This window comes from Zeus faber (genome assembly GCF_960531495.2).
Source record: "Zeus faber genome assembly, chromosome: 2".
Taxonomy (NCBI): Eukaryota; Metazoa; Chordata; class Actinopteri; order Zeiformes; family Zeidae; genus Zeus; species Zeus faber.
In genome coordinates, this window is record NC_137189.1 from 33,518,753 (window position 1) to 33,543,014 (window position 24,262).

Below are 24,262 nucleotides of genomic sequence, written 5' to 3' on the forward strand. Positions count from 1 at the left end.
GCTCAACTGAGAAGACAGTGGAGATGGTTGTGGACTTCAGGAAGAACGCTGCCCCACTCACCCCATGTGACTCCCCAGTTGACTCTGTGGAGTCCTGCCGCCTCCTGGGCACCATCATCTCCCAGGACCTCAAGTGGGAGCTGAACACCAGCTCCATCGTCAAGAAAGCCCAGCAGAGGACGTACTTCCTGCGGCAGCCGAGGAAGTTCAACCTGCCAGAGACGATGATGGCGCACGTCTACACCTCCATCCTTGAGTCCATTCTCACCTCCATCACCATCTGGTAGGCTGCTGCAACCACCGAGGACAAGGGCAGACTGCAGCTTGTAATTCATTCCGCTGAGAAGATGATTGGCTGCAATCTGCCATCGCTCCAGGACCTGTACGACTCCAGGACCCTGACTACGCCTTCAACTGAAGGGATATGTCAATGCGTTATATGAACGCACCTTACGTGTAAACTTACTTGGCAATAAAGACGCTTCTGATTCTGATATTTTAGACGAGCAAATCCCGCTATGTGCACCTCCTCGCCTGTGTGTGTGTGTGTGTGTGTGTGTGTGTGTGTGTGTGTGTGTGTGTGTGTGTGTGTGTGTGTGTGTGTGTGTGTGTGTGTGTGTGTGTGTGTGTGTGTGTGTGTGTGTGTGTGACAATTATTTCCTCACCGTTCCATCTCATCTCTCTTGTTGTGATTTATTTACTGAGGTTGAGCGTCAGTGATCTAGTGTGTGTGTGTGTGTGTGTGTGTGTGTGCACGCGCCTCTGCCTACATTTCCCTTGAATTTTTCCCTGTAGTAGTGAGACATAGTATTAAATATCAAATTATATCAAAAACATTTTTGGGACATTATGCGAGGGGGGGTCACAATTACAGTGCAACCCGTCGTAGCACACGCTCACGCCATCCAATAGCTCCCACATCCCAAGGGCGCATGGCTTTGTATTTTAAGCTATTTAAATATGCTGTTGATATGGCTTTGAGTGGGCTTTTGCGGGAGGGTGACACCGAGGAAGCAGTGGGTAGTATTTTAATGACGTTAGTGACCCGTTCAGGTGCTGAGGCAGCGCTCCAACTGGACCAAAGAGCCGCTAAAGCCAGGGCAAGTTTATTTATATAGCACATTTCAACAACAAGGCAATTCGGCATCTGCTGCACCGGCCTGCTTCATCCAAGCGAAACAGATCAAATGAACCGCCGGCCGATAAAAAAGTGTATCTGTATCTGTCTGTATCTTTTCCGACAGTTAAACAGCTTTGCTGGAAGAAGGCGTGTCTTTGAGGTGGAATACAGAAGTCTCGTCGAGAGGCTACTGACATAAGATATCGCAACTTGGTGGGGCACCCTTGAAGCCAAGAACAGGAACAAAATCGGAAAGGATTGTGAGCGTGGCCAGTACATTTATAGGGTCGCTCTAGAGGCCGTGTTCTGAGACAGACAGCGTGTGTTCTCCAGTACAGGGAGGCCATGGTGAAGCCAAAGGCAAATTTCCACAGAAATTGACAATGAAGTATCCGTCCATCTGTCCGTCTTTCTGATTGATAAGCCGTGCTTGTGCCCAGAAAAGTACATGTGCACCCGTTGGAACTTATTCCACAAACCGCAGAATTCCCCTGCAGAATGTCCCGTTGCTTCCCTTCATCTAACCGTTCGAGAGGCAATTAAAGAGGCTGGCAATCCGCTCCCCCGTTGGAAGGTTAGAGAAGGAATCAGACGCTATGAGGTTAATCGCTCGGATAACCTTTTCCGCAAGTTTATTTTATCATTTTTTTTATTTCTCTCATAGTAGGTCAACCTTTCCCATAAGCCTATTGGCAGAGCCAAATCGACAGGTCCCAAAGTAGCGAAATCAGCTCTTACCGGCACAGAATGCCGCCTTCAGAACTTCTTTTTTTCCTGGTCTGCCCCCATCCTTTCTGTCAGCTCCCAAACTCATCTCCGCGACGTCACCGATTTCAGATTCTGTGTTTGAGGCTGCCTCAGCTCCATGGAGAACAAACCACAGCTATACTCTCAACTGTTAACTGTAAATCTCTAAACTGTTTTGAATTTCTCTTATTCTCTACCCTTCCATTCTCTCTCCTGGCCACGTTCTCTCTGCAGATCAATTTCCGATGTAAACCTTCGTTCAGGGAGTCGGGCCCGAGGAACCTCCGGGAAGTAAGTTGTAGAAGTTTACTGAGACCGTATGCAGTAGAAACCCTACTTATCTGAATGTATCTGAACTTCACTAATCTGAATTTACCGGTCAACCCAACCCGGTCTTTTTAAATTTTTTTTACCCTTTCCTACCAGCTTCATTGGTCGATAGCAGAAACAGTCGATTGTCAAATATGTAATAAAATTTAAAAGTTATGGCTCTCTCAGGGTTCTTACCAGGTCCTTGAGATGCTTGAAGTGCTTGAATTTCGCCCCCAGAGATTTTAGTAACAGAATACCTTAAAGATAGCCAATTTGAGCTGAAGTGCTTTGAAAAGTCCTTGAAAAACACATGATCATTGAAAGCCTGTGATAGTCTCCTTGGTTTTGTTTTTTCCAAATGGTATCATAATAAAAACAAATAATAATAATAAAAATCCATAACCGCTTTTAAAGCCATCGATTATGCCAGTGAAATGTGCATTTGCTCCAGCATGGTTGAGAAAGCACTTGAAAGGCCTTGAATTTCATTTTGTAATGCCAGAATGAACCCTTTGGTGCTCTTGTAAACACCGGTTTACAGATAAAATTGCAGTTAGACATGTAAAGTCAAACACAAACCTCCCTCTCACATCCACGCTGACGGACAGACCTCACCCTGCTGATGCATAATTCATGACTCAATTAGCGGCGAGGCGGTCGTGTGGTGTCAGATGTACCAGAGTCATTTGATATGCAGCGGCGAAATCGGTGCCGCTGACCTTATCTAGATGCGAACGGGCTCTCATATTTCTGTGCTGTGTGTGTGTGTGTGTGTGTGTGTGTGTGTGTGTGTGTGTGTGTGTGTGTGTGTGTGTGTGTGTGTGTGTGTGTGTGTGTGTGTGTGTGTGTGTGTGTGTGTGTGCGTGCGTGCGTGCGTGCGTGCGTGCGTGTGTGTGTCCGCGTGTGTCCGCGTGTGTGTCGGTCAAGCCAGTGCTTGTGCGCCACCACTGGGTCCATCGGCGGAGACAGGAAGGCAAGTGCAAGCAGTGCGGCAAGGTAATCAATGTATTTATTTGAGATTGACTCATTCCCTTCAGTCCAAATACGATCTGCCTCCTTCTTAATGCGCTTCATGACTTTGCTGGAACCACAGTGATTATAGCCGCGTCGGGGGGGGGGCAGTTATTCGTACTTCTATTCCACATACCCAGGCCTTGTTAAGATTCTGGTTCTCATCGGTTTGGAACTGTTTGCAGCGACGGCCTCGCTGAACGCTTTACTGTTGAGAAACTTGCCACTCTGCTGCAGCTTCTCCCTGCGCCTTAATGTGGTTCAATACGGCAAATGTTTTAGCCTTAAAACCTTGTTTTCAAAAATGGGAACCCTGCATTATAGTCACAAATGTCTTAAGACTGTAACAGTAATATCACATTTCTACGGAGCCCCGGAGGTGACATGGAGGTGACATATATAGTGTATATTTATATATATATGTATATATATACGTTGCGTTGTCCATATGAGAAGCAACAGAAAATAGGCTATCAGTACTCAATAGCAAACTGCGATCAAGGATCGAGATCATCTCATTTGTCATCAAGAAATACCCGAAAGCATAATTTTGTAACGTGTAAAACTTGCGTGATTAAAAAAAAAAGTGTGTGTGTGTGTGTGTGTGTGTGTGTGTGTGTGTGTGTGGGGGGTTGCGGGCGTCCATGTCACTTCAGAGCTCCGTACATTTAATTCAGAACGACTACCAATTTCCACAGTATGTCCAAAGTGCAACTCTGCGACAGCAGATTGCTGAAGCGACGCAACTTGCTTGAAGCGGCGCAACTTCCTGTTTCTAGTCTCTGCGTTAGTGTGGAAGTGCAAAAAAAAGTTACCCCATATGAAGGCTGTCTGACTTTATTCTGAGCTTCTTGTTTAAGTTCTAAATGTGTGCCCCATTGGACTGAATGGAAGCACGATAAGAGGCTGCAGCGGAGTGGAAAGTTTCTCACTCGTGAAAGTGTTCAGCGAGCTGTGTTGTGCCGTGAACAGCTATAAATGTCGGGAACCAACATTTTAAGAAATGGGTCTGGGTTGAAAAATGCCCAAATCCATCCTTTAAGCTATCCTGGGTATTTCATAAGTTCCCTAAAGCGCAGTGAATGATTGGACCAAACTTTGCCCCAAATAAAAAAAATAATAATAATAATAAAAAAACAACAACGGCCGAGTGGATTCGCATCTTGAACTTACAGAGTACATCTGTCACCAACGTCTCTGCAGGGCTTTCAGCAGAAGTTTTCATTCCACAGTAAGGAGATCGTTGCCATCAGCTGCTCCTGGTGCAAACAGGCTGTGAGTATTTGGGACGTAGATGCTTGCTGGTTCATCCGGTTTTAAGATTTTGGGTAAACGTCACCGTGGGTGGCTTAGGACTGAACTGCCGTGTCTTGTTGACTGATTGTGGCTGGTACACAGATATATGTGTATATGGGTATATATCTATATGTGCTGATGTTATATTGTTGATATTATATCGTTTATCAACATGTATCAACATGCAGAATGTCTGCCGGTAATCGCCTGTAAGAAATCGGTCGGAACCGACCTGCTATGCAAGCTGCAGTTAGGAACCAGAGTACAGTTGAACCAAAAACGACGCCCTTGTCTAGTTTGATAGAACTCCAGAGTTCCACACTTGGTACAAAACAAGCAGTAAAATCAGCACGCTGCCACAGTGGGAAAATCACACATCAGTACTGTTATCTGGAGATATATCAGATGATAAACTGTACTATTTTTGGATATATTGTGGTTTTGAATGTTTGATCACACTCCCTCATGGCTCCTATCCATCCCTGCTGCTATGTGCTTTTCCTCTGCGCTCTCTCTCCTCTCCGCAGTACCACAACAAGGTGTCGTGCTTCATGCTGCAGCAGATCGAGGAGTGCTGTCCGGTGGGGGCCCACGCCGCGCTGGTCGTCCCTCCCACCTGGATAATACGAGTGCGACGGCATCCGGTAACCCCGTGGCGTTTCTGTATACACTCATGTTCTCAACATGGAACTCAACTCAGAACAGCTCAAGATAGTTTTATAACATCCCGAAAGACTCTTTAAAACCCTTTTATTTTTTTTATTTTTTTTATTTTTTTTAAGTTCCATGGGAAAAAAAGAGATGCGTCTTCACACGTCTTCCAGGTCGCCTTCACTTTCCTGGATCCTCTCTTGTGTTTTCATCTGCTCTCCTCTTCATCTCCTTCTCATCCCTTTCTTCTATCTATTCATCGGTATCATTCAAATAAATACATTAATTCCATCCATGACACTCACATGCTTGTGGCACAATATGCACAGAACCTAAATAGACGATGCATTGATGTCTCTCTCTCTCTCTCTCTCTCTCTCTCTCTCTCTCTCTCTCTCTCCCTGTCTCTCCCTGTCTCTCTCTCCCTGTCTCTCTGTAGTCATCCACAAAGTCCAGCAAGAAGAAGAAGCGCACATCCTTCAAGCGGAAAAGCAGCAAGAAGGGGGTTGAGGTCGGTCCCTGGCCACACACACACATACCCACACACTCACACACACACCTATTTTATTTATTATTATTTTATTTTATTTACTTTAGCATTTTGTGGCCCTTTTAAAACAAGACGGCACCAAATTTTTTCCTTTTCTTTTTTACTTTGCGCATTCCGCACTCATGTTGCGGCGCGAAACAGCATCATTGTGAAAAGTTGCCGTTGGGAAAGGAGAAAGATTTTTATTATTATTATTATTATTTTTTCCCCCTCTGTCCTTCTTTCAACAGGAGGGGAGGTCGTTGAAACCCTTTCTGATTCGGCCAATCCCCTCCCCTCTGATGAAACCGCTCCTCGTCTTCGTCAACCCAAAGAGCGGAGGCAACCAGGTACCAGTCGGTAACACGGACGCTCAGTCGGACGTAAAAGTCTTCCAACGGTTCTGACTGTCTGTGTGTGCCTGTGTGTCAGGGAAACAAGGTGCTCCAGTCCTTCATGTGGTACCTGAACCCCAGGCAGGTGTTTGACCTGAACCAAGGAGGACCCAAGGAGGGGTAGGGAGAGACACGCGCACACCACACACACACACACACACACACACACTAGATCACTGACGCTCAACCTCAGTAAATAAATCCCAACAAACTTATATACCTATTTCATGTGTGTCCAGTGTTGCAGTGCAATGCAACAATGCATGGCTGCAGAAGGAACCGACTAGCCCTAGCTCCTGTGAAATCAGGAAAATGCACCATCCACCTCTGCTTACCAGCTGTGAAGCGCCACCTCAACTGTGTTTATGGTTGCCAGGTATGAACTGTCATGCCTTGCTGACTGAACTGGCAACCCAACACCAATGGGTGGTGTTTGACAGGCAAGGCAGAGCTGATAATCACTGTGCCCAGTGGACGGATAAATGGTCATGCATCAAAATAGTTCTAAACGTGGCCTTATTTAAAACAACTAGATTTAGTTTTCATGGGTTTATTCTTTATACATTTTTTTTCATCAAAAGGATGCAAAATATCTATATATATAGTTTTTGCGATGACGAAAGGTGTGTTTCCCGAGTTTCCCAAAATGATCCCCTCTTCAGCCATGCATTGGGTGAACACAGTAAGCATGCATCCCCTGGCTAAACATACACACTTTTTCGTCTGAATCTGGGGGAGATGGACGGAAAGACATGAAATAATCTCAGCCCACAAGCTGACCCCCCCCTTCCCCCCTCATGTTTATGTAAACTTTATTTTTTACTTTTTTGCAATTTGGGAATAGACCTCGACACGGGCTTTCACGGGGTGACAAGCCATGGCAGCAGTGTCTGGGCTGAGCATGTGAGCTACACCCCTTGAGGGCGTGAAGGAAAGAACGGCGAGGGGGCTGGCGATGACAGGGAGAGAGAGAGCATTTTAAAGGATAGGAGCAACGGACAAAACGTTGCAAGTTTTTTTTCCCTGTGCTGGTGGAGGAAACAATCTAAAAATTCCCCCAAGGCAGCGAGAGGGTCTAAGACAAGCGTAGCACACTGTACCTGGCTTGACTGGCGGCAGACCGAGGGTACAAGGGAACCGAGGGAAATGGCAACGGGGAGAGAAGCGAAGACAAGGGCAGAGAGGCCCTCTGGACTCTTTGCAATTGTTTGGGTTTCACAAAACACCGAAAACGTCGCTCTGGAATATTTTCCTACGGTTTGGACTGATGGGCTCGCAGCTCGAAGTTGGAATGTGGCCAGAATCCAGTCAACCTCCTTGAAATGTACTCCTTGTTCTCCTCCTTAGAAGGGACTGAGCCTTAACAAAGTGATGACAGCGACTGGAGGTGGTATTGACTTAACGGCGGCGCTGCTACGTGCTGCCTCTAACGTCTACCTCCCTGTCGCAGTTGTTGGGTCAACGATTTAAGAGTGTGTTGACGCTAAGCCGGTGTTCACATCCTGTGTGGGATGACAGCCCGTCCATCGCAGAGCAGCTGCTGCTGCTGCTGCCTCTGCTGCTGCTGCTGCTGCACTTCACTGTTTTGGTCTCTAAGTCTGTCATTTTCTGTCTAATTTGACGCCCAATCGAGGTTGCCATAGCCACCGAAGCTGTACCTTTATGGCTGGGTCCAAGAACGTAATACATGTGCTCTTACCGGAAAAAATCTATTCCATAGCTAAAGCTGCCGACACATGATCGGTAGAGTGCAGCAGCAAAGCGCAGCCCCGCTATCTAATATATTTGTCATCAAGAAGGGCGCGAGGTAGGAGGAAAGCAGTGAAATTTCAAAAGCTGTTCACGTGCTTTCAGCTGCCGACTGTTGTGTATTTTAACGACTCATCTCGTTCCGATACAAAATAAATGCCCCAGCAATGGAAAGATGTGTTGGTGGGATGATTTTGCTGGTGATCATGTACAAGGCCCTTAAGCCAGATTCCAGCCTAATGTGACATTGGTTGCCTTGAGTTCCCAGATGTTTTATTTTTAGAATCTGGGCGATGACTTTTATCCAAAGCAAGCAGTGAATAAGTCACTTTGTGAAAAGAATAAACACCGGCTCTTCAAAATCAGCGATCTCTATCAATCAAGGCTGAGTGCACAGTACATGCAATAGGTCCAAAGGGAATACAAATTCCAAGCATGCGTCCATAATGACTGCTACTTTTTGTTGACAGCAAATTAATCTGTAAACCGCTGGACATTCCAAAACGTTGCCCTGGTGCTGGAAATGTACAGATAACTGCCTTTTTTTATTTATAGAACATATTTGAATTGCTTTCCCACTAAAAAGCTGGACGTCCTAGAACTTATTACGGGGAAAGTTTGCGGTACGTTTTTCTCATGCTGTTAATCGAAAAACACGTTTGAAAGGCCCAGGCACGGTAGAGAAAAGCTACAAGGGAGGCGTTGGAAAAGATCTATTGATCTTTTTGCCAGGAGAAATATCTAAAAGCAGCAGCGTCAGGAGCTCCAAAAAAAAAAGCGTAGCGGTAAGAAATACAAAGCAGCATTATCTCCAGGAACCCAAACACATTAAACTGCCAGAACACCAGATAAATGTGAGCACCAAATGGAAATAATTTAAATTTGTAGTATGGCGTGAGGTAGCGCACATCAGAGGTGTGTGCTATGGGCATGCAACACTAGGTACATTGGATCAGATATTACTTTGTGGTATTTTAACAGATAGGTTTACTATTTTTCCACCCAGGCCTTATTCAATTTCCAATTGGTTCCAATCAACTCTGATGACATTTTTTTATTTTTATTTTTTTCATACAGGCTGAACAATTTGGGAGATTTAAATTGTAATTTGAAAAAACAAAACAAAAATTATACTCAATAATACGAGATCACTAGACGCTCTATCATGAACGACGCCACATGAACAAATATTGACTTATGAGAATCTAAACCGTTGACGATGTTAATGAAGAAAATAATGTTAATATTACTTTAATGTTGTTCCTGCACCACCAACAACTCCTACCTCCCATGTGAAATACACACGTGCAATGCAAATGTATATACATACGCACGTAAATATACATTATATTTATTCCAATTATAGTGTACATGCCTCATACCCATTTCGTAGCCTCAAGCCCTCTCATTGCCTCAGCCTTTCCACAGCCTACACACATTACAGAACTTAATAACTTAGTGTGTGAACATTTGTTAACTCATATTTTGTTTAATTCTCTGTTTAAAATGTTTTTTCTGCTTATATCGTGTTGCGTTTTGTCTTTTAAGCACCAACCTCACTCAGTCACTTTCTCTGGCAAAATAAAATAATTCTGATTCCGATTCTAATAGTGAACCTTAAATGCTGGAATGGACAGATGCAGTGGTTCAGCCCTAAAAGACGTGCAAAATCTTCTTTTCAAAAATGAGAAACTGAAATTAAAAGTGGAATCGTCGCCACAGGCTTGTCTTAGGCTTGTTACATACCCTACGCACTACCACGTACGCTACACGACTTTATGCGACTCTTTTGCTTACATAGCATACGCACGTTTTGGGGCCCTGCCGGGGTCATAAATGGCTAATCCACAAGGGGGCGAAATCACTCATTTATTAGGAAGAAGCGTTGAGCAGGGTATTTAAAGATGGCGACTCAGGGGGAACGTTATAATGTCTTATATTCTCAATTGATGTCGGAATGCAGTGGAGACGCAGTGTCGCACAGGTGAGCGTCCGCCCAAATTGTTTCCACGGAGACGCTGGTCTTCTGCTGCCGCCATCTCCGGTTCGGTTTTATGTTTCCCGGCTGCGGTCACTTCTTCAGTTGAGTTGTTTGTTTCGTGCTATTTTGTATTTATCCTCTGGGAAACGCGAGAAATGGCACCACACTTTTCGGTGGCGCTTAAAGATTTGAACGCACACATTTGCTACGCCTTGCGTTGCTCTTTGCGTTGTTGCACGTGTTGCCTAAGTGTGCTTTTGAAGGAACTGGTGTAACTTCCTGTTTCTAGTCTCTTCCAGAGGGATTAGTTGTATTGTATATTGTAATGTGTATTGGATCACTTCGAATGACATTGTCATGATCTCAACCTGCCGTACGCACCAATGACTTACATTGACAATTGCCATAGGTCAAACATTAAACAACATTAAAAGCGAAAGTCAGGCATTAAAAACAAAGACAAAAAATACGAAATGCGTGTGAAGCACCTCAAAGCAAGCTGACATCGCAGGGCCTCATTACGCAGGGAGATTTCTGAACTGCAAAATTTAATTACCTGCCACTCGGGTGAAAAAGGTTTTATCCAAAAGACCAAACTCATTTTCAGTAGCAGCAATTCAGCGGCTAAACTCAAGAATGTTAGGAGAAAATCTGACTTTGTTGTGAAGTCAAGAGGGCTTTAGCGACTGTGGCGTCTTCCGGTCCCACCAGCCGCACCACGGCCAGTATCAGCCTGACCCAGTTTAGGAGTTCATCACTAACTGTTGACTATTTTTTTTCCTAAAATCGTACCGCCATAGAAAAGACCGGGCAGACCAAAAAAAAACAAAACCCATAGGAACAAACAACAGCGCATGGATGTACCGCACCAGCGGCAGGGGCTGAACCGGGGTGCTGTGGATTTGTAGCCACATCTGCCTCCAGTTTGCTCTGGGAGTTTGGGGGATTGTGGTCAGGGACGTATAAGCAGCTTATGAAGCAGCTGAAAAACATGCTGCCAGGAGATCGGGTTTAAAAAGAAAGGACACCAGTCAAAGTCTGACCGTGGAACTGTATACCACAAGTTGGACGGAAAGTATGTGACATAGAATAGCACATGATTGGGGCTGATAAAGTGCTGTTTCCAAACTGCTGTTTTGGTTTTTGGAACAGATTGTTGGTACAAGTCGGCTTCTGAATTGCTGAGATGCCTTTGCTTGGACACAGGCAGCACATAGAGACACATTTGTATGAACAAGTTACTATAGTTCTACATACAAGAGTAGTAGATCTGAGTAGTTGTCGGTGTAAAAGATTAACAGAATATTCTTCTTCTTTTTTATTTGTGACCCACCGCAGCAAAACCTGTTCTCTCGCACGTTTCTAAAATCTCCAGGAGCCGCAAGTTGAAAAAAGCTTTCTAGAAGGAAAATTTGATTTTTTTCAGATTGGTGTTCCTTTGTATTTTCAAATCCGAGGTTGATTTATGAACAGTAGATACATGTTAGACCGTGGAGCTAAATATTCCCGTTAGATTACATGAGGAAACACAGTTCACTTACCGAGACGCTGAACAGCACCGATCGATCGTTTCCTTTAAAGCGACCATCCGGGTGAAGATCATTCCTCCATATTCCATGTGCTGTGAAGTCACAATGTGAAACCGTTTTGATAGAGTTCAACCTTTACATCTATGTGTTTTATACACACACCTGGATACATTATCCAACACTGACCATTTTATTTCTCCATTCTTGCATTCATGCTCTACTCAGCTCACAGACGGAATAATAATCAGCAGTTCTAAAGATTGCCGCCATCCCATGTTATTAGACTGATGTCTCCCATTGGGTCTAATTGGGGTTTTGGTGTCATCGGAGTACGACCAAATTCCAAAACGAATACATTGCTTCCCCTGAGTGGCAGCCATTACGCCCGAGCGTCATAATCAACGTGGAAGTGCTTTAAGCTGCAGATGCGGCCTTCAGAAAACCTCAGCGTGAATGGAAAAAGAAAAAAGAAGAAACCTCCCCCTAGAAACACATAATCAGTACGCAAGACGAAGTTTACTCCTTCCAATGGAGGAAGTTGCTGGGGAAAAGGCACATCTTGGCTACCAGACTAAGCTCCTGTCACCGCCGCCACTCGGACCCTGATAAGCGGCGAGAAAAAGGGATGCATGAATGGATAAGATTCAAGAGCTCTCCAAATTGGCGTCAAGGAAACTACAAGCAGTTCCCCCCGACTCGGTGTCGACCTGGAACTTGAACAGCTGTCCAATTCACACCTTTTACTGGCATCAATGTGAACGCAATGTGCCCAGTGAAATGGTCGAAATATACCCATGGGCAGAGGATTATAACCGCTATTACCGTCTGTGCATGCACCACACGCCAAACGCAGTCTCACACACACACACACACACACACAAGTTCTGTGAGACAGCTTTATCCAGCCGACCCGATTTAACACTACATGATGCATTCCATGCTATTCGCAGGGCTGGCTCCCTTCTCCTGGGTATATACTTTTGATGGTGACAGTGTTCAGGGTTTTCATCTCTCTGTTTCTGCCAGTCTGGAGCTGTACCGGAAAGTTCACAACCTGAGAATCCTGGCATGTGGAGGAGATGGAACGGTGAGGAAATAATTGTCTCACACACACACACACACACACACACACACGTACATTATGTTTTTTCTAGAAGGAGACTACGTCGTCTGCATAGAGGTTCCCACAACACCTGTTTGGTCGATATGCCCTAAAAATGTAAAGCTGAAGGTATGTTCGTCTCGTCGTGAGCATGAACCAGTGTTTCCAAATGTGTGTGTGTGTGTGTATGTGTGTGTGTGTGTCAAGGTGGGCTGGATCCTGTCCTGTCTGGATGAACTGGAGTTGAACCCTCAACCTGCTGTTGCCGTTTTGCCGCTCGGGACAGGAAATGACCTCGCAAGGACTCTCAACTGGGGAGGGGTGAGTGGACACCCAAGCACAGAACCACCTACGCATACACGGAATTTAAATGTAAATGATGTATCCATTTACAGTGTCAAACCTAGCCACCAGGCTTGAGCTGATTTACCATTAATCGTCTATTAAATCTTCTATCAGAGATCTAGTGCGTCATCGGCGATTGACATCGATGACGTATGTTTTTTTTAATAGAGAGAGAGAGAGACAGAGAGAGACACACACACACACACACAGACAGAGACACACACACACACACACACAGAGACAGAGACACACACACACACACACACACACACACACAGACAGAGACACACACACACACACACACACACACACACACACACACACACACACACACACACACACACAGAGCTGTCCAGTAACCACTGGTGAGGGGGTCTCACTTCCCCTCTACAGTCCCGTACAGAGACTTTTAGGGGCAGGTGCTTAAAGAAAAGGCACCACATGGACCCCCGGCTCTGGTTTGAGGCATTTTGCCGCTCTGGGCAAGCAGTGCAGCGCAGCGGAACGCTGATCACTGGGAGGAGACGCTCTGTCGCGGCGCCCGTGAACTGCACTCCGCTGTGCGCACGTCACAGGTTCATGAATATATCTTGCCCAGACAATCCACTACTTCGACACCCATTAATATAAAATAATAAAAAATGCGCGCCTGATAAGAAGGGCCCTGTGTGGTCCATTGGGTCCCCCCGCCTGCACATACCTGCCGCTCTATATGCAAATCTTGTGATAATAAAATAGCAATATGTGATATAATCTCATAGATAAACATTTCGATTTATTTTGTTTCCCTAGTTTCTTACTTGTATGGAAAATGGAAAACGGAAAACATGAATCTAACTCTGAGAATTGGAGCAGAGTTTTTTTTTGTTTTTTTTTATGTTTCTCCTCCAGACAGCGGTGCGCTCCGCCTCCCGTGCCTGTGTTCTCATTTTCGATCTATTTATTTCCGTGTGTTCCCTACGTGTGTGAAACAACATTTTTAAACACATCTGGGTCAAGGGACTGTCCAAGTCTGTACTGATCAAAAAAAAAAACAGCGCACGTCTCCCCGTTGCTTTGCGTTGCTATGGGACTTTAGTAAAAACTTGTTTTTGTGTAAATGGAACGGTGAGACCGCATTTGCCACATTACATTACGTTCTACGCGCGCGCCCCCGATAAAATGGTAGAGGAATCGATTGGAATTTTTTCACGATGGACCAAGCCTACGGGCCACATAATCGCCATAAACCCTAATTGTCTAATGGCCACATCTACACTTTAGACAATATGGAACATTTGCCATATTGCAGCGCTTTCCTTCTCCAGTAGACAGTATGTACCGTTATATCCATGACTTACGACTCCGGCACGCCGCCCCTCGCAGGGCTACACGGACGAACCCGTGTCCAAGATCCTGTCGCACGTGGAGGAGGGCGTGGTCGTCCAGCTGGACCGGTGGAATCTGCGCGTCGAACCCAACTGTGCGGCGGGCGGCGAACAGGACGAGCAGCAAAACGACAAGGTCGGTGGTTTTTATGTTGGAAACACAGGTACAGTCAAGCCGACGCCCGGCGGATACATAGCGGCGGCGAAACGGAAATCTGGGATGGCGGCGGTCTCCTTGGAAACCTTCCCTTCAGTCGCTCGTGAACAACGAAGGCCTTTCCCTCTTTTTCCCTCTCCCAGCTCCCCATGGACGTGTTCAACAACTACTTCAGCCTGGGCTTCGACGCCCACGTGACCCTGGAGTTCCACGAGTCCCGAGGTACCGTCGCGCGCCTGCCTGGCACCGCCGGGGGCCTGTGGAGACGCACAGAGCGCCTCGGATGAAGAGGTCCTTCATCATCACGGCCATGACCTCGTTTTGTGACTGAACCTCTGTTTTCTTTTGACCCTTTTCCAGAAGCCAACCCAGAGAAGTTCAACAGTCGATTCAGGAACAAGATGTTTTACGCCGGGGTTAGTTTTGTACAGAGGGTATTCAATATATATATATATATATATATATATATATATATATATATATATATATATATATATATATATATATATATATATATGTTTTTTTTTTTTTTTTCTTAATTCCCCCGCCCCCTGCAGACGGCGTTCTCAGATTTCCTGATGGGAAGTTCCAAAGACCTCTCCAAGCACATCAAAGTGGTGGTGAGTAGATGCAATACAATAATACAATAAACAGTCGATTTTTGGAGGGTTTTTTGTTTTTTTTGTTTTTTTGTTCTTTTGAGATAAATTGACTGGCCTAGAACTGTGTCTTTTATTATTATTACTACAATTTTCCAAGTAAGTTTTATTTCTTAATTCCTGGCCATATCCCCCCCCCCCGTCTTCTCAGTGCGACGGGACAGACTTGACATCGAAAGTCCAGGATTTGAAGCTCCAGTGTCTAGTCTTCCTCAACATCCCCAGGTACATAAATAAAAAATTATATTAAAAAAATCAAGCCGTCCGCTCTGCCTTCCCGCTCAACACGCCCAGACATCTTTCCTCTCTCTTACTGTTTCATACTCAAACCACAAGCTCGCTGTTGGAGGCTTCTAGGCACTTTAGAAGCACGTTATTTTTTAAGGAAGGACGGAGCCCGGTCAGTCTAGTCGGTGTTCTAAATTGCACGTTAAGAAACGACGCCATCTTTAGGACCTTTATTTACCTGCATTATTATTATAACTTACCTACATATCAGTGCAAACAACTGAGCAGATTTTACTCAATACTTAAATTATGATGATGAGTACTTATTGTGAGCTGGCATCTTGTGTGATCGGCAAGTGTAGTTGTTTTTGTTTCAATTTTTTCAGAGGGAATTTCTGCATGGTCCGCGTTCCGAAATCCGCCGCAGAGCACAGGTTCCCGTTTTTTAGCCTTTAGTTGACGAAACCACATTTAAGTGTCTCCACAGTATCGTAGCGTTTCCAAGTCCCTGATCTCAGTGCTGCGATAAAGGCAGAGTTAAGCGTGCACGCAGGTTGTGTTACTGACCGATCCAGTGGGATGGACGCCAACTGGAAGTGGGTGAGGAACCCTGTCCTGGAGCTCCCTCTCTCCGTGGAGCGAGGGCCCCTCCGAGGTTCACTCTCGTCTCAACTCTCTCCTCCTCTCCCTTTCTTCCTCGCGGGGTCGATTTTCCGCTGCCACTCCCGTCGCTCCGCCGTCCGCCTTCTTCCGCTCCTGGTTGCGCAACACGGTGACGCACTCGCTTTGTGCCATGAAATTGATCCGTCGTTTTCCCGGAGAGTTCGTACCCGGCGGCAGTGGCATGGTGGCATGGAGGCTTATAGGGAACCGACTTAACCTGCTGTCTATTGCCCCTTTAAAGGTACAATAACTTCACATTTTATTCAGGGCTTATACGCAACTTTTTATTTATTTTTGGCCGCAGGGGCCATCATTTTTATTTGACTTAAAAAGAGAAATAATGAGGGACGAGAGGGGGGTAAATCATCATTAGCGTTAGTTTCTGACCATTCGGCAAACTTCAAGTCCAAAGGTATGTCATTATAAAACACCACGTACAGGTACTGTGGTAATTATGGTCTAGCTGTGAAGTAGCTCGATAGTGGTAAAGTTAATGAAGTTGTAAAGTCACTGTACGACAAAGTTTCTGCAAGAGTGTTTGTTTTACTGCAAATTAGCCCGTGGGCCACGAAACGCAGCGCATATTACTCATTATTAATACATTCTGTTCTCAGGAACACTTCTGGGTATTTGGGATAAAAAAACAAACTTGTATGAATTTAGCTCACGCTTTACTTCATTACCGAAATAATGAGCAATTTATCCGCACTGGCTCAGAGGAAGGTGTGCTAAATGTAGAGATGGACAGATTCGGCTTCACAGAACTTCTGTGTGTGTGTGTGTGTGTGTGTGTGTGTGTGTGCGTGTGCGCGTGCGCGTGCGTGTGAACCGTGAACGTTTCACTCAAGCTTCATCCTGTGTTTGGGATTAGGTGACAGAGGGCTAAACAGGGTCTGAATGGCGCAGATTGAGACGTGGCACCGCGGGAGGAGCTTATGTTCTTTCAAATATCAGAGCTGAACGGGATGATCCCTCAGGTCGCAGAACTGCTTGTTCGACCGCGCTCCCCTCCCTCACCAAATACCGACTTGAACAATCTTTCAAGTCCTTTTCTCAGAACCTCCTCAGAATTGAGCGCGGATGACAATCTTTTAAGTCCACTTCCGCGCCCAGGATTTCAGCAGAACTTTTCGCTTTTGATTCACTCTGCCTCTCTTCCTGATGTTGTGATTATTATTATTATTATTATTATTATTATTATTATTATTATTATTATTATTCCTGATGTTCAGCTGCCGTTCAAACCGTTTAGAAAGTCTTACATTTTGACCAGGCCTGCACTAGTAGATACAAATGTGAATATAGTATTTGTATCAGGGGGTTCTTCGGAGGTCCTTGAAGTGCATGAATTCCATCCATCCAGAATTGTAAGTACCTCCCTCAGAAATGTAATACCTTGAATATAGCCACTTATCTGCTGAAGTGCTTGGAAAGTCCTTGAAAGGAAAGCGGTCATTGGAAACCTGTGATATTACCCCCCGGTTCTGTTATTCAAATAGAATGTAATAAAACGTTTCCAAAATGGCTTTTACGGTATAGATTATGCAGGAAAATGTAAATTGAATCCAGCATGCTTGCAAATAGACACTTACAGTATAATAGTAGATGACAATGAGATTAATAATATATATATATATATATATATATATATAGATAGATAGATAAAAGATATACTAAATATAAATAATTGACAATGACACTAAGATAATATTATATTTTAATTGATGAAGATGACATTGAAAATGTATAAGATTTGTTTTTGGTGAAGTCCTTGAAAATTAATTTTGTTTCAGTAATAATGCTTTAAGCACATCGCATTGGGGGTCAGGTTAGGTTGGGAGGAAGACTACAACCAAAACGTTGCTACATACATACTAAATGTTCTGTTCTGTACTGGAAGTAAACAGACAGACGTCTTGTCGGACTTACTACATGGCGTAGACATCATTTGCATCCTATCGTATTTCACTGTGTGTAGTATGTTAACCTGGTACGTTTCATATACTATGTGATGCATACTATGGTTTTGGAATTACTAAACACTCATTAGTTGTACTAAATCGTATGCTCGCCCGCCGTGTTGGATCATTTTCTTCCGCTGCCTCCTTAGTTTCCCTGGTGAAAACCGGTGGAGCGTTCCGCTCCGTTCCGCTCCGTTCCGCTCTTTGGTTTTCGGCTCCTGTCATCTCGGTTCAGAGTGGGCGCTGGGGTCTCGGAGGGCGGCCCAGACTTCCAGCTCCGTCGGTTAAAAAGGGTTTTTTGTGATGCCGTGTGACGTGTGCGCCTCCAGGTACTGTGCCGGCACCACGCCGTGGGGGAACCCCGGCGAGCACCACGACTTCGAACCCCAGCGCCACGACGACGGCTACATCGAAGTCATCGGGTTCACCATGACGTCGCTGGTAATGGAAACAGTGGAAAAACTTTTGGTTTAGGAGATAGTAACTTAGTAGTGAGCTAATATTTGAATCGCTATGTGGACTCTAGTTTCCCTCATTTAGCAAGTGTTGAACTGCTCTACAATGGCCCCATGTTGAGTACCTCAGTAATAACGTGGAAATGTCAATTTAATGACCACTTCCTGCCAGTTTAACTTGCTTCTTCTCAGTGTTTCCACCAAATAACAAAAACAGTTGTGCAGTTAGTAATTGAGCGTTGGACGCCGTGGCAACCGGTGCTAAACAAAGCAGCTTCGCACCAACGTTACGAGATAAGTTAACCAATGGAGATCTGGATACCTTAACTAATGGAGAGCTGAATTGAACCTCGCAACCACACCGAAGAAAATGTACGGGTGGAGGAGCATTTATCTGGATATTACTCCATCTACTAGGCTTGTCGTCGACAGGCTGAAGAGGCTGAATGAGTTTGAAAGTGTTTCCTTGTATTATCTTTTGCTCATGACCGTTTTAACAACAGATGATTTTCTTTTCAACTTTGGGTGCTAAAATCAGTTATTTGTCAAAAATAAATCACAAATTGATTGTGGAAAAGATGTATTGCTGTCGCAATCGCGATAATAAAAAGCATAAAATAGCTCAATAAAATAAAGGGGGCACTAAGAATCATGATCTGCTTCATTGAATTGCAGCTGATATACAGTATTGGTTTTGATAGTCTTGATAGTCTGTGGCTACCTACGGTGCCTCCTCCATCTGTGTGTGTGTGTGTGTGTGTGTGTGTGTGTGTGTGTGTGTGTGTGTGTGTGTGTGTGTGTGTGTGTGTGTGTGTGTGTGTGTGTGTGTGTGCGCGCATATCCACAGGCCACTCTTCAGGTGGGAGGCCATGGAGAGCGGCTGAATCAGTGCAGAGAAGTCACCCTCACCACCACCAAACCCCTCCCAGTACAGGTACCAGTACACTGGCTTCTGGTGCTCACCATTAAAGGATCACTTCGCCATTTTTCAACAATTTTTTTTTTTTACCCGTCATTGATAACTGTTTGGAACAAGTCGCTGAGCACTTAGTTAGCCGAAGAGTGATTTCACCTGGTTTCAGCCTCAGCGCGGGGCGGTCGGTTGGAGTTGGAGCGGCCTTTGTTTCTTTATTTGTGATGTGAAGAGTCACGTTGTACAGTCGGTGTTCTGAGCCGCTCTTGGGATCTGTTTATTTAATCACACTCGTGAAGAAACGGGTCAAGCATTTAAAGTGCATCAAGGTCTCGATAAGCTCGCAGCCAAAGCCGGAATCGTTTTGAACCCTCGACCGCCTGAGCTGAGGCCGCGCCCGGTTGTTCGCAGGTGGACGGCGAGCCGTGCAGACTGGCGCCGTCGGTGATCCACATCAGCCTCCGCAACCAGGCCAACATGGTGCAGAAGACCAAGCGGCGCTGCTCGCTGCCGCACCTCAACGAGTACGTTCGCTCACACACACACACACACACACACACACACACACACACACACACACACACACACACACACACACACACACGAGGATGCTTGTAGCGCTTGAATTTCGCCCTAATAAACAGAGGTAAGTATAGGAATGCCTTGAAAATAGCCCCATTTTTGTGCTGAAGCGCTTGAAAAGTCTTTGAATAATTCCGATCGTTGAAAACCTGGGATGTTCCCCCTGGTTTTGTTCGGGGAAAAAAAAATTTCCGGAATCGCTTTCACGCCATAATTCAGCGCGGTGGATATAGACACTGATATTAATGATACCTATATGATAGGTATACTCGTAAATAAAAGACAATAGACTAAGATTATACAATATTTTAAAGAACAAAGATCACCTAGAAAAAACACATTTGTTTTGCGTGTGAAAATGGAAATAGCGCTTGAAAAAGTATTTGAAAAGTCCTTGAATTTTATTTTGTAGCGCCAGAATGAACCCCGCTTGTTGACTTGTGACTCAGCCCAAACCACCTCATCTGTTTTTGGGAACGCTTCACATTGTGGCAGCAGCGACGTGTCAAATCAGATGATGATGATGATGATGATGATGCGGCTTCAAGGTCACGAGAAATCTACGCCAAGACTTTACTTTGCTCCCGGAAACGCATCCAAATATTCAAACAAATCAAAATGGTGCTTCAAATACTTTCAATGTTTTTTGCCTCTCTGCCTCTCTGCCTCTCTCTCTCTCTCTCTCTCTCTCTCTCTCTCTCTCTCTCTCTCTCTCTCTCTCTCTCTCTCTCTCGCTCGCTCGCTCGCTCTCGCTCTCGCTCTCTCTCGCTCTCTCTCTGCATGCTGGGAGTGGGTGCGTGAGTGCGGTTGGTAAGAGTGACTCACTTCGAGGGAGGGAATCTACTTTCCTCCCTTTCTTTGTGCTTTTTATCCCGTAGATTGTTCTTTTGTTCCTCTATGTCTTCGTCTGTAGTTCAGGGCTTTCATTTGTCGTGTCGTTTTGAGCGAGGTTCGTTCCCTCTCCCACCGTCACGGGGTGAGGGTGGTGCCGGACCCCGCTGTGAGCATGGAGGAGGTTCTGCCGGCGCCGGGGGAGTAGATCAGACATTGTACTCTGCCGTTTGCCTTCATGTTGAATAAAGCTGTGGTGGCGTTTGTAAAGGAGGAGTGCGCCGTCTCCCAGCTGATCGAGAATGACGTCTTTGTTAATGAAGCGTATCTCCAAGTGTCCCCGCTGGCCGAGCCCTCCACCCGGGGTCACGATGTGAGGAGTCCCCAATGAGGTGCTGGAGCGAGAGCTGCATCCAGTCCCTGAGGAGGGAGGCGTTCATGGTGCTTAGTGCCCCGTCCCTGGAGGTGTTCTTTCAAATAAAACATGGGAATGGTTATTATATGGTCGATGCCAGTTCAGGGAGTGTTAAATGTTTTCAATGCGGAGAGGCGGGACACATGCACATCGCCTGCCCGCACGGGCAGCAGGCCGATGTGGGCGCGGGGCCCGGCGTGCGGGCACCTGATGCAGCCGCGGGGCGAAGGCACGAGTGGGCAGTCTGTCCCCACGCCGCCCACACCACCTGGCCCGGATCAACCCGAAAAGATTGTCGGTGGCAGGGCTGGAGGGAGTGCTGCCGTGGGGGGGCGCAGTGGAGGCCGGCTCCGGTGGTGGGAGCGGGCTGCGGGGCCCAGCTACGGTGGCGAGGAGCGGGCTGCGGGGCCAGGCTCCAGTGGTGGGGAGCGGGATTTGGAGCCCGGCTCTGGTGGTGGGAAGCGGGCTGTGTGAGGCCCGGCTCCGGTGGCGAGGAGCGGGCTGCGGGGCCAGGCTCCAGTGGTGGGGAGCGGGATTTGGAGCCCGGCTCTGGTGGTGGGAAGCAGGCTGTGAGGCCCGGCTCTGGTGCCGGGGAGCGGGCTGCGGTGGCGGGGAGCCCGGCCCCAGTGGGCAAACTGGCGGGAAAGGGGCGGCACCCAGTCCGAGCCTGGCCTCAGTGGGCAGACTGGCAGAGAGGCAGCAGAGCCCGGTAAGAAGGCGGTGCCAATGCCATGATGAATTACAATCTGACACATGTCGGTGACAGACTCTCAGCCCCCAAACGAAGACCTGTATACTTTAGAGGAAATAGATGGGTTTCTAGACACCACGTTTGGAAAATCAGTTAAAATCACAGGATACTTCCCCGATTCTGAAAAATGTATTAAACCTGTGGCCACGTTGAGGAAGTTGACAGGGCCGGAGTTGGATGAAAAGAAGAGATACCGGCTAAAGAAACAAGTGACAGCTCTCAGGAAAGTGAACCTGCTGGCCAACAGTGGAAAGGGAATGAAAAGACCAAAATATAAATTAAGTACTTGGAATGAATGTGTTTCACAGGGTGTTTTCTTTCCTTTCACAGTTTTTTCCAGCTGTTTCCCTTTTCTCTCCCACACATATTCCCATGCATAAGCTGAGGGTTGGCTCTTTAAATATCAATGGTGGGAGACAGCAGCAGAAGAGGGCTTTGCTTGCCGAATTAATTCAGCAATAAAGATTGGACGTGATATTTCTGCAAGAAACTCACAGCGATCCTCTTTTCAAAGGGGTCAGACATCAGGGTTCTAACCCGCACCGAGACAGAAGCAGGTAGAGGTCAGATGGTCAGGACTGAGGTGGGAGGTTTTACCTTTTGTTTTATTTATGTATACGCCCCCAATCGAGGCTCACAGAGGGTGGAGCTTTTTTAAGTAAAAAAAAAAAAAAAAAAGGAGGCCATTAAAAACACCGGGGCAGGAGATAAGAGATATTGAGGAAGCCTCCTCAGCGGCAGCACCCGGGCACTTCCCTCCAGGGGAGCGTAAAGTCCAGCTGTCCAGCGGCCCAGACAGACGGCTTGTCTCCGACTTCCGGATGGCAGGGTGACCACCAGCCCAGCGGAGACGAAGCAGGCGGTGGCCTTCGACTCCACCCTCTCCAGGGCGGAGGACTGCGATGGAGAGCGTGCTGCCGAGCTTCTTCAGGGCCTGCCTCGGCGAGGAGCAGGACGCCCTGGACGCTGCCGCCGGAATGGAGGAGCTCACCTCTGCTGTGGGCGTGCTCCTGGAATAGACGTTCTGGGAGGATAGGAGAAGATGGCCACCAGGTGCTGCTGGAGTCTGTGCGGACTGGTGTTCTACCGGTCGCCTCTCGGCGGGCAGCTCTCTCTCTCACGTGCCCAAGAAAGGAGACTTGGCTTTGCTCAAGAGCTGGAGGCCTGTTGCACTGCAAAGGTTTTATTAAATATGCAGAGCTCCTTGACAAAGGAGCATCCTGCATGATCAAGGTGGGCGGGGGAGTGGAGTCGTCCACTTCCTGTACAGAGAGGGATCAGACAGGGCTGTCCCATCCCTGGACAACTTTGCTCCCCTGCTGTAGCAGCTTCTTGAAACATTTTAAGAAGTAGCCTGAGTGGGCTCTCCCTCGCGGGGCGATCGCAGAGCCCCCCTCTGGTCATCTCTGCTTACGCAGATGATGTGAATGTCCATGTGCTGGTGAACACTGTTTCAGGGGCGGCCAAACTGGCCGTTCGGAAAAGCAGGAGGAACCCCATGAGGGGTCAGGGGTCAGTGGATCCGGCCCAGACGATGACTGGTCTGCTCTCGGCCCACCTCGGGGCGGAGTTTGAGTTTCACAAACTGAAGGGAAGGTTGGACACTTTGGGATGTGTTTGGGGTGTATGGAGGCTGCTGTGCCCTGTCCAGGATCCCTCCCTCCTTCTGAACCTGTCATGTTCCCGTGGGTTTTATCTCTTTTTTTTTTTTTTTTTTTTTGTTTTTGTTTCCTTCATAATCTAGGTTCTGCTGTTGTGACATGACCTACTGTAAATAAAGGAACCTTAGTCATAAAAAAACCTCTCTCTCTCTCTCTCTCTCTCTCTCTCTCTCTCTCTCTCTCTCTCTCTCTCTCTCTCTCTGTTGTCCAGCCAACAGCCCATTCCAGAAAGGCTGCGGATCACAGTCAACAGGATTACCATGCACGACTACGAGTCTCTGAACTACGACAAGGACAGCCTGCGACAAGCATGTGAGGCTCTCTCTACCTGTCTCCCTCTAGCTCTTTCTCTACCTGTCTCTCTCTACCTGTCTCCCTCTACCTGTTTCTCTACCTGTCTCTCTCTACACAACTCTCTACCTGACTCTGTCTACCTCTCTCTCTATCTGACTCTCTCTACCTGTCTCTTGTCCACCCTCTTTCTCTCTGTCTCTCTCTCGACCTGTCTCTCTCTTGACCTGTCTCTCTCTCGACCTATCTTTCACTACCTGTTTCTGTCTACATGTCTCTCTACATGTCTCTCTCTACCTGACTCTCTCTACTTGTCTCTCTCTACCTGACACTCTCTCTCTACCTGTCCTGTTTGTCTAGCTATCTTTCTCAACCTTTCTCTTTCTACCTTTCGCTCTCTACCTGTCTCTGTCTACCTGTCTCTCTCTACCTGACTTTCTACCTCACTCTCTCTACCTGACTCTTGTGTACCTGTCGCTATCTACCTGACTCTCTACCTGACTCCCTACCTGGCCCTCTCTACCTGTCTCTGTCTACCTGTCTCACACTATCTCTCTCTCT

At 46.5% G+C, this 24,262-nt stretch overlaps 1 protein-coding gene across 1 annotated transcript in view; it reads left to right on the forward strand.

The window, feature by feature from the left end:
• Nucleotides 1–24,262, forward strand: part of dgkza (diacylglycerol kinase, zeta a) — a gene marked incomplete at its 5' end in the record, with an annotated part of 102,408 nt that overhangs the window by 42,104 nt on the left and 36,042 nt on the right. Inside the window, 18 exons of the mRNA XM_080023889.1 lie at nt 2,102–2,158; nt 3,107–3,175; nt 4,394–4,465; nt 5,014–5,130; nt 5,577–5,648; nt 5,918–6,016; nt 6,099–6,181; nt 12,347–12,407; nt 12,630–12,743; nt 14,133–14,270; nt 14,435–14,513; nt 14,652–14,707; nt 14,849–14,911; nt 15,102–15,175; nt 18,132–18,243; nt 19,105–19,191; nt 19,582–19,694; nt 23,622–23,722. Of these exons, the coding sequence (XP_079880015.1) occupies nt 2,102–2,158; nt 3,107–3,175; nt 4,394–4,465; nt 5,014–5,130; nt 5,577–5,648; nt 5,918–6,016; nt 6,099–6,181; nt 12,347–12,407; nt 12,630–12,743; nt 14,133–14,270; nt 14,435–14,513; nt 14,652–14,707; nt 14,849–14,911; nt 15,102–15,175; nt 18,132–18,243; nt 19,105–19,191; nt 19,582–19,694; nt 23,622–23,722 (1,567 nt within the window). The remainder of the gene's footprint in view (nt 1–2,101; nt 2,159–3,106; nt 3,176–4,393; nt 4,466–5,013; nt 5,131–5,576; nt 5,649–5,917; nt 6,017–6,098; nt 6,182–12,346; nt 12,408–12,629; nt 12,744–14,132; nt 14,271–14,434; nt 14,514–14,651; nt 14,708–14,848; nt 14,912–15,101; nt 15,176–18,131; nt 18,244–19,104; nt 19,192–19,581; nt 19,695–23,621; nt 23,723–24,262) is intronic.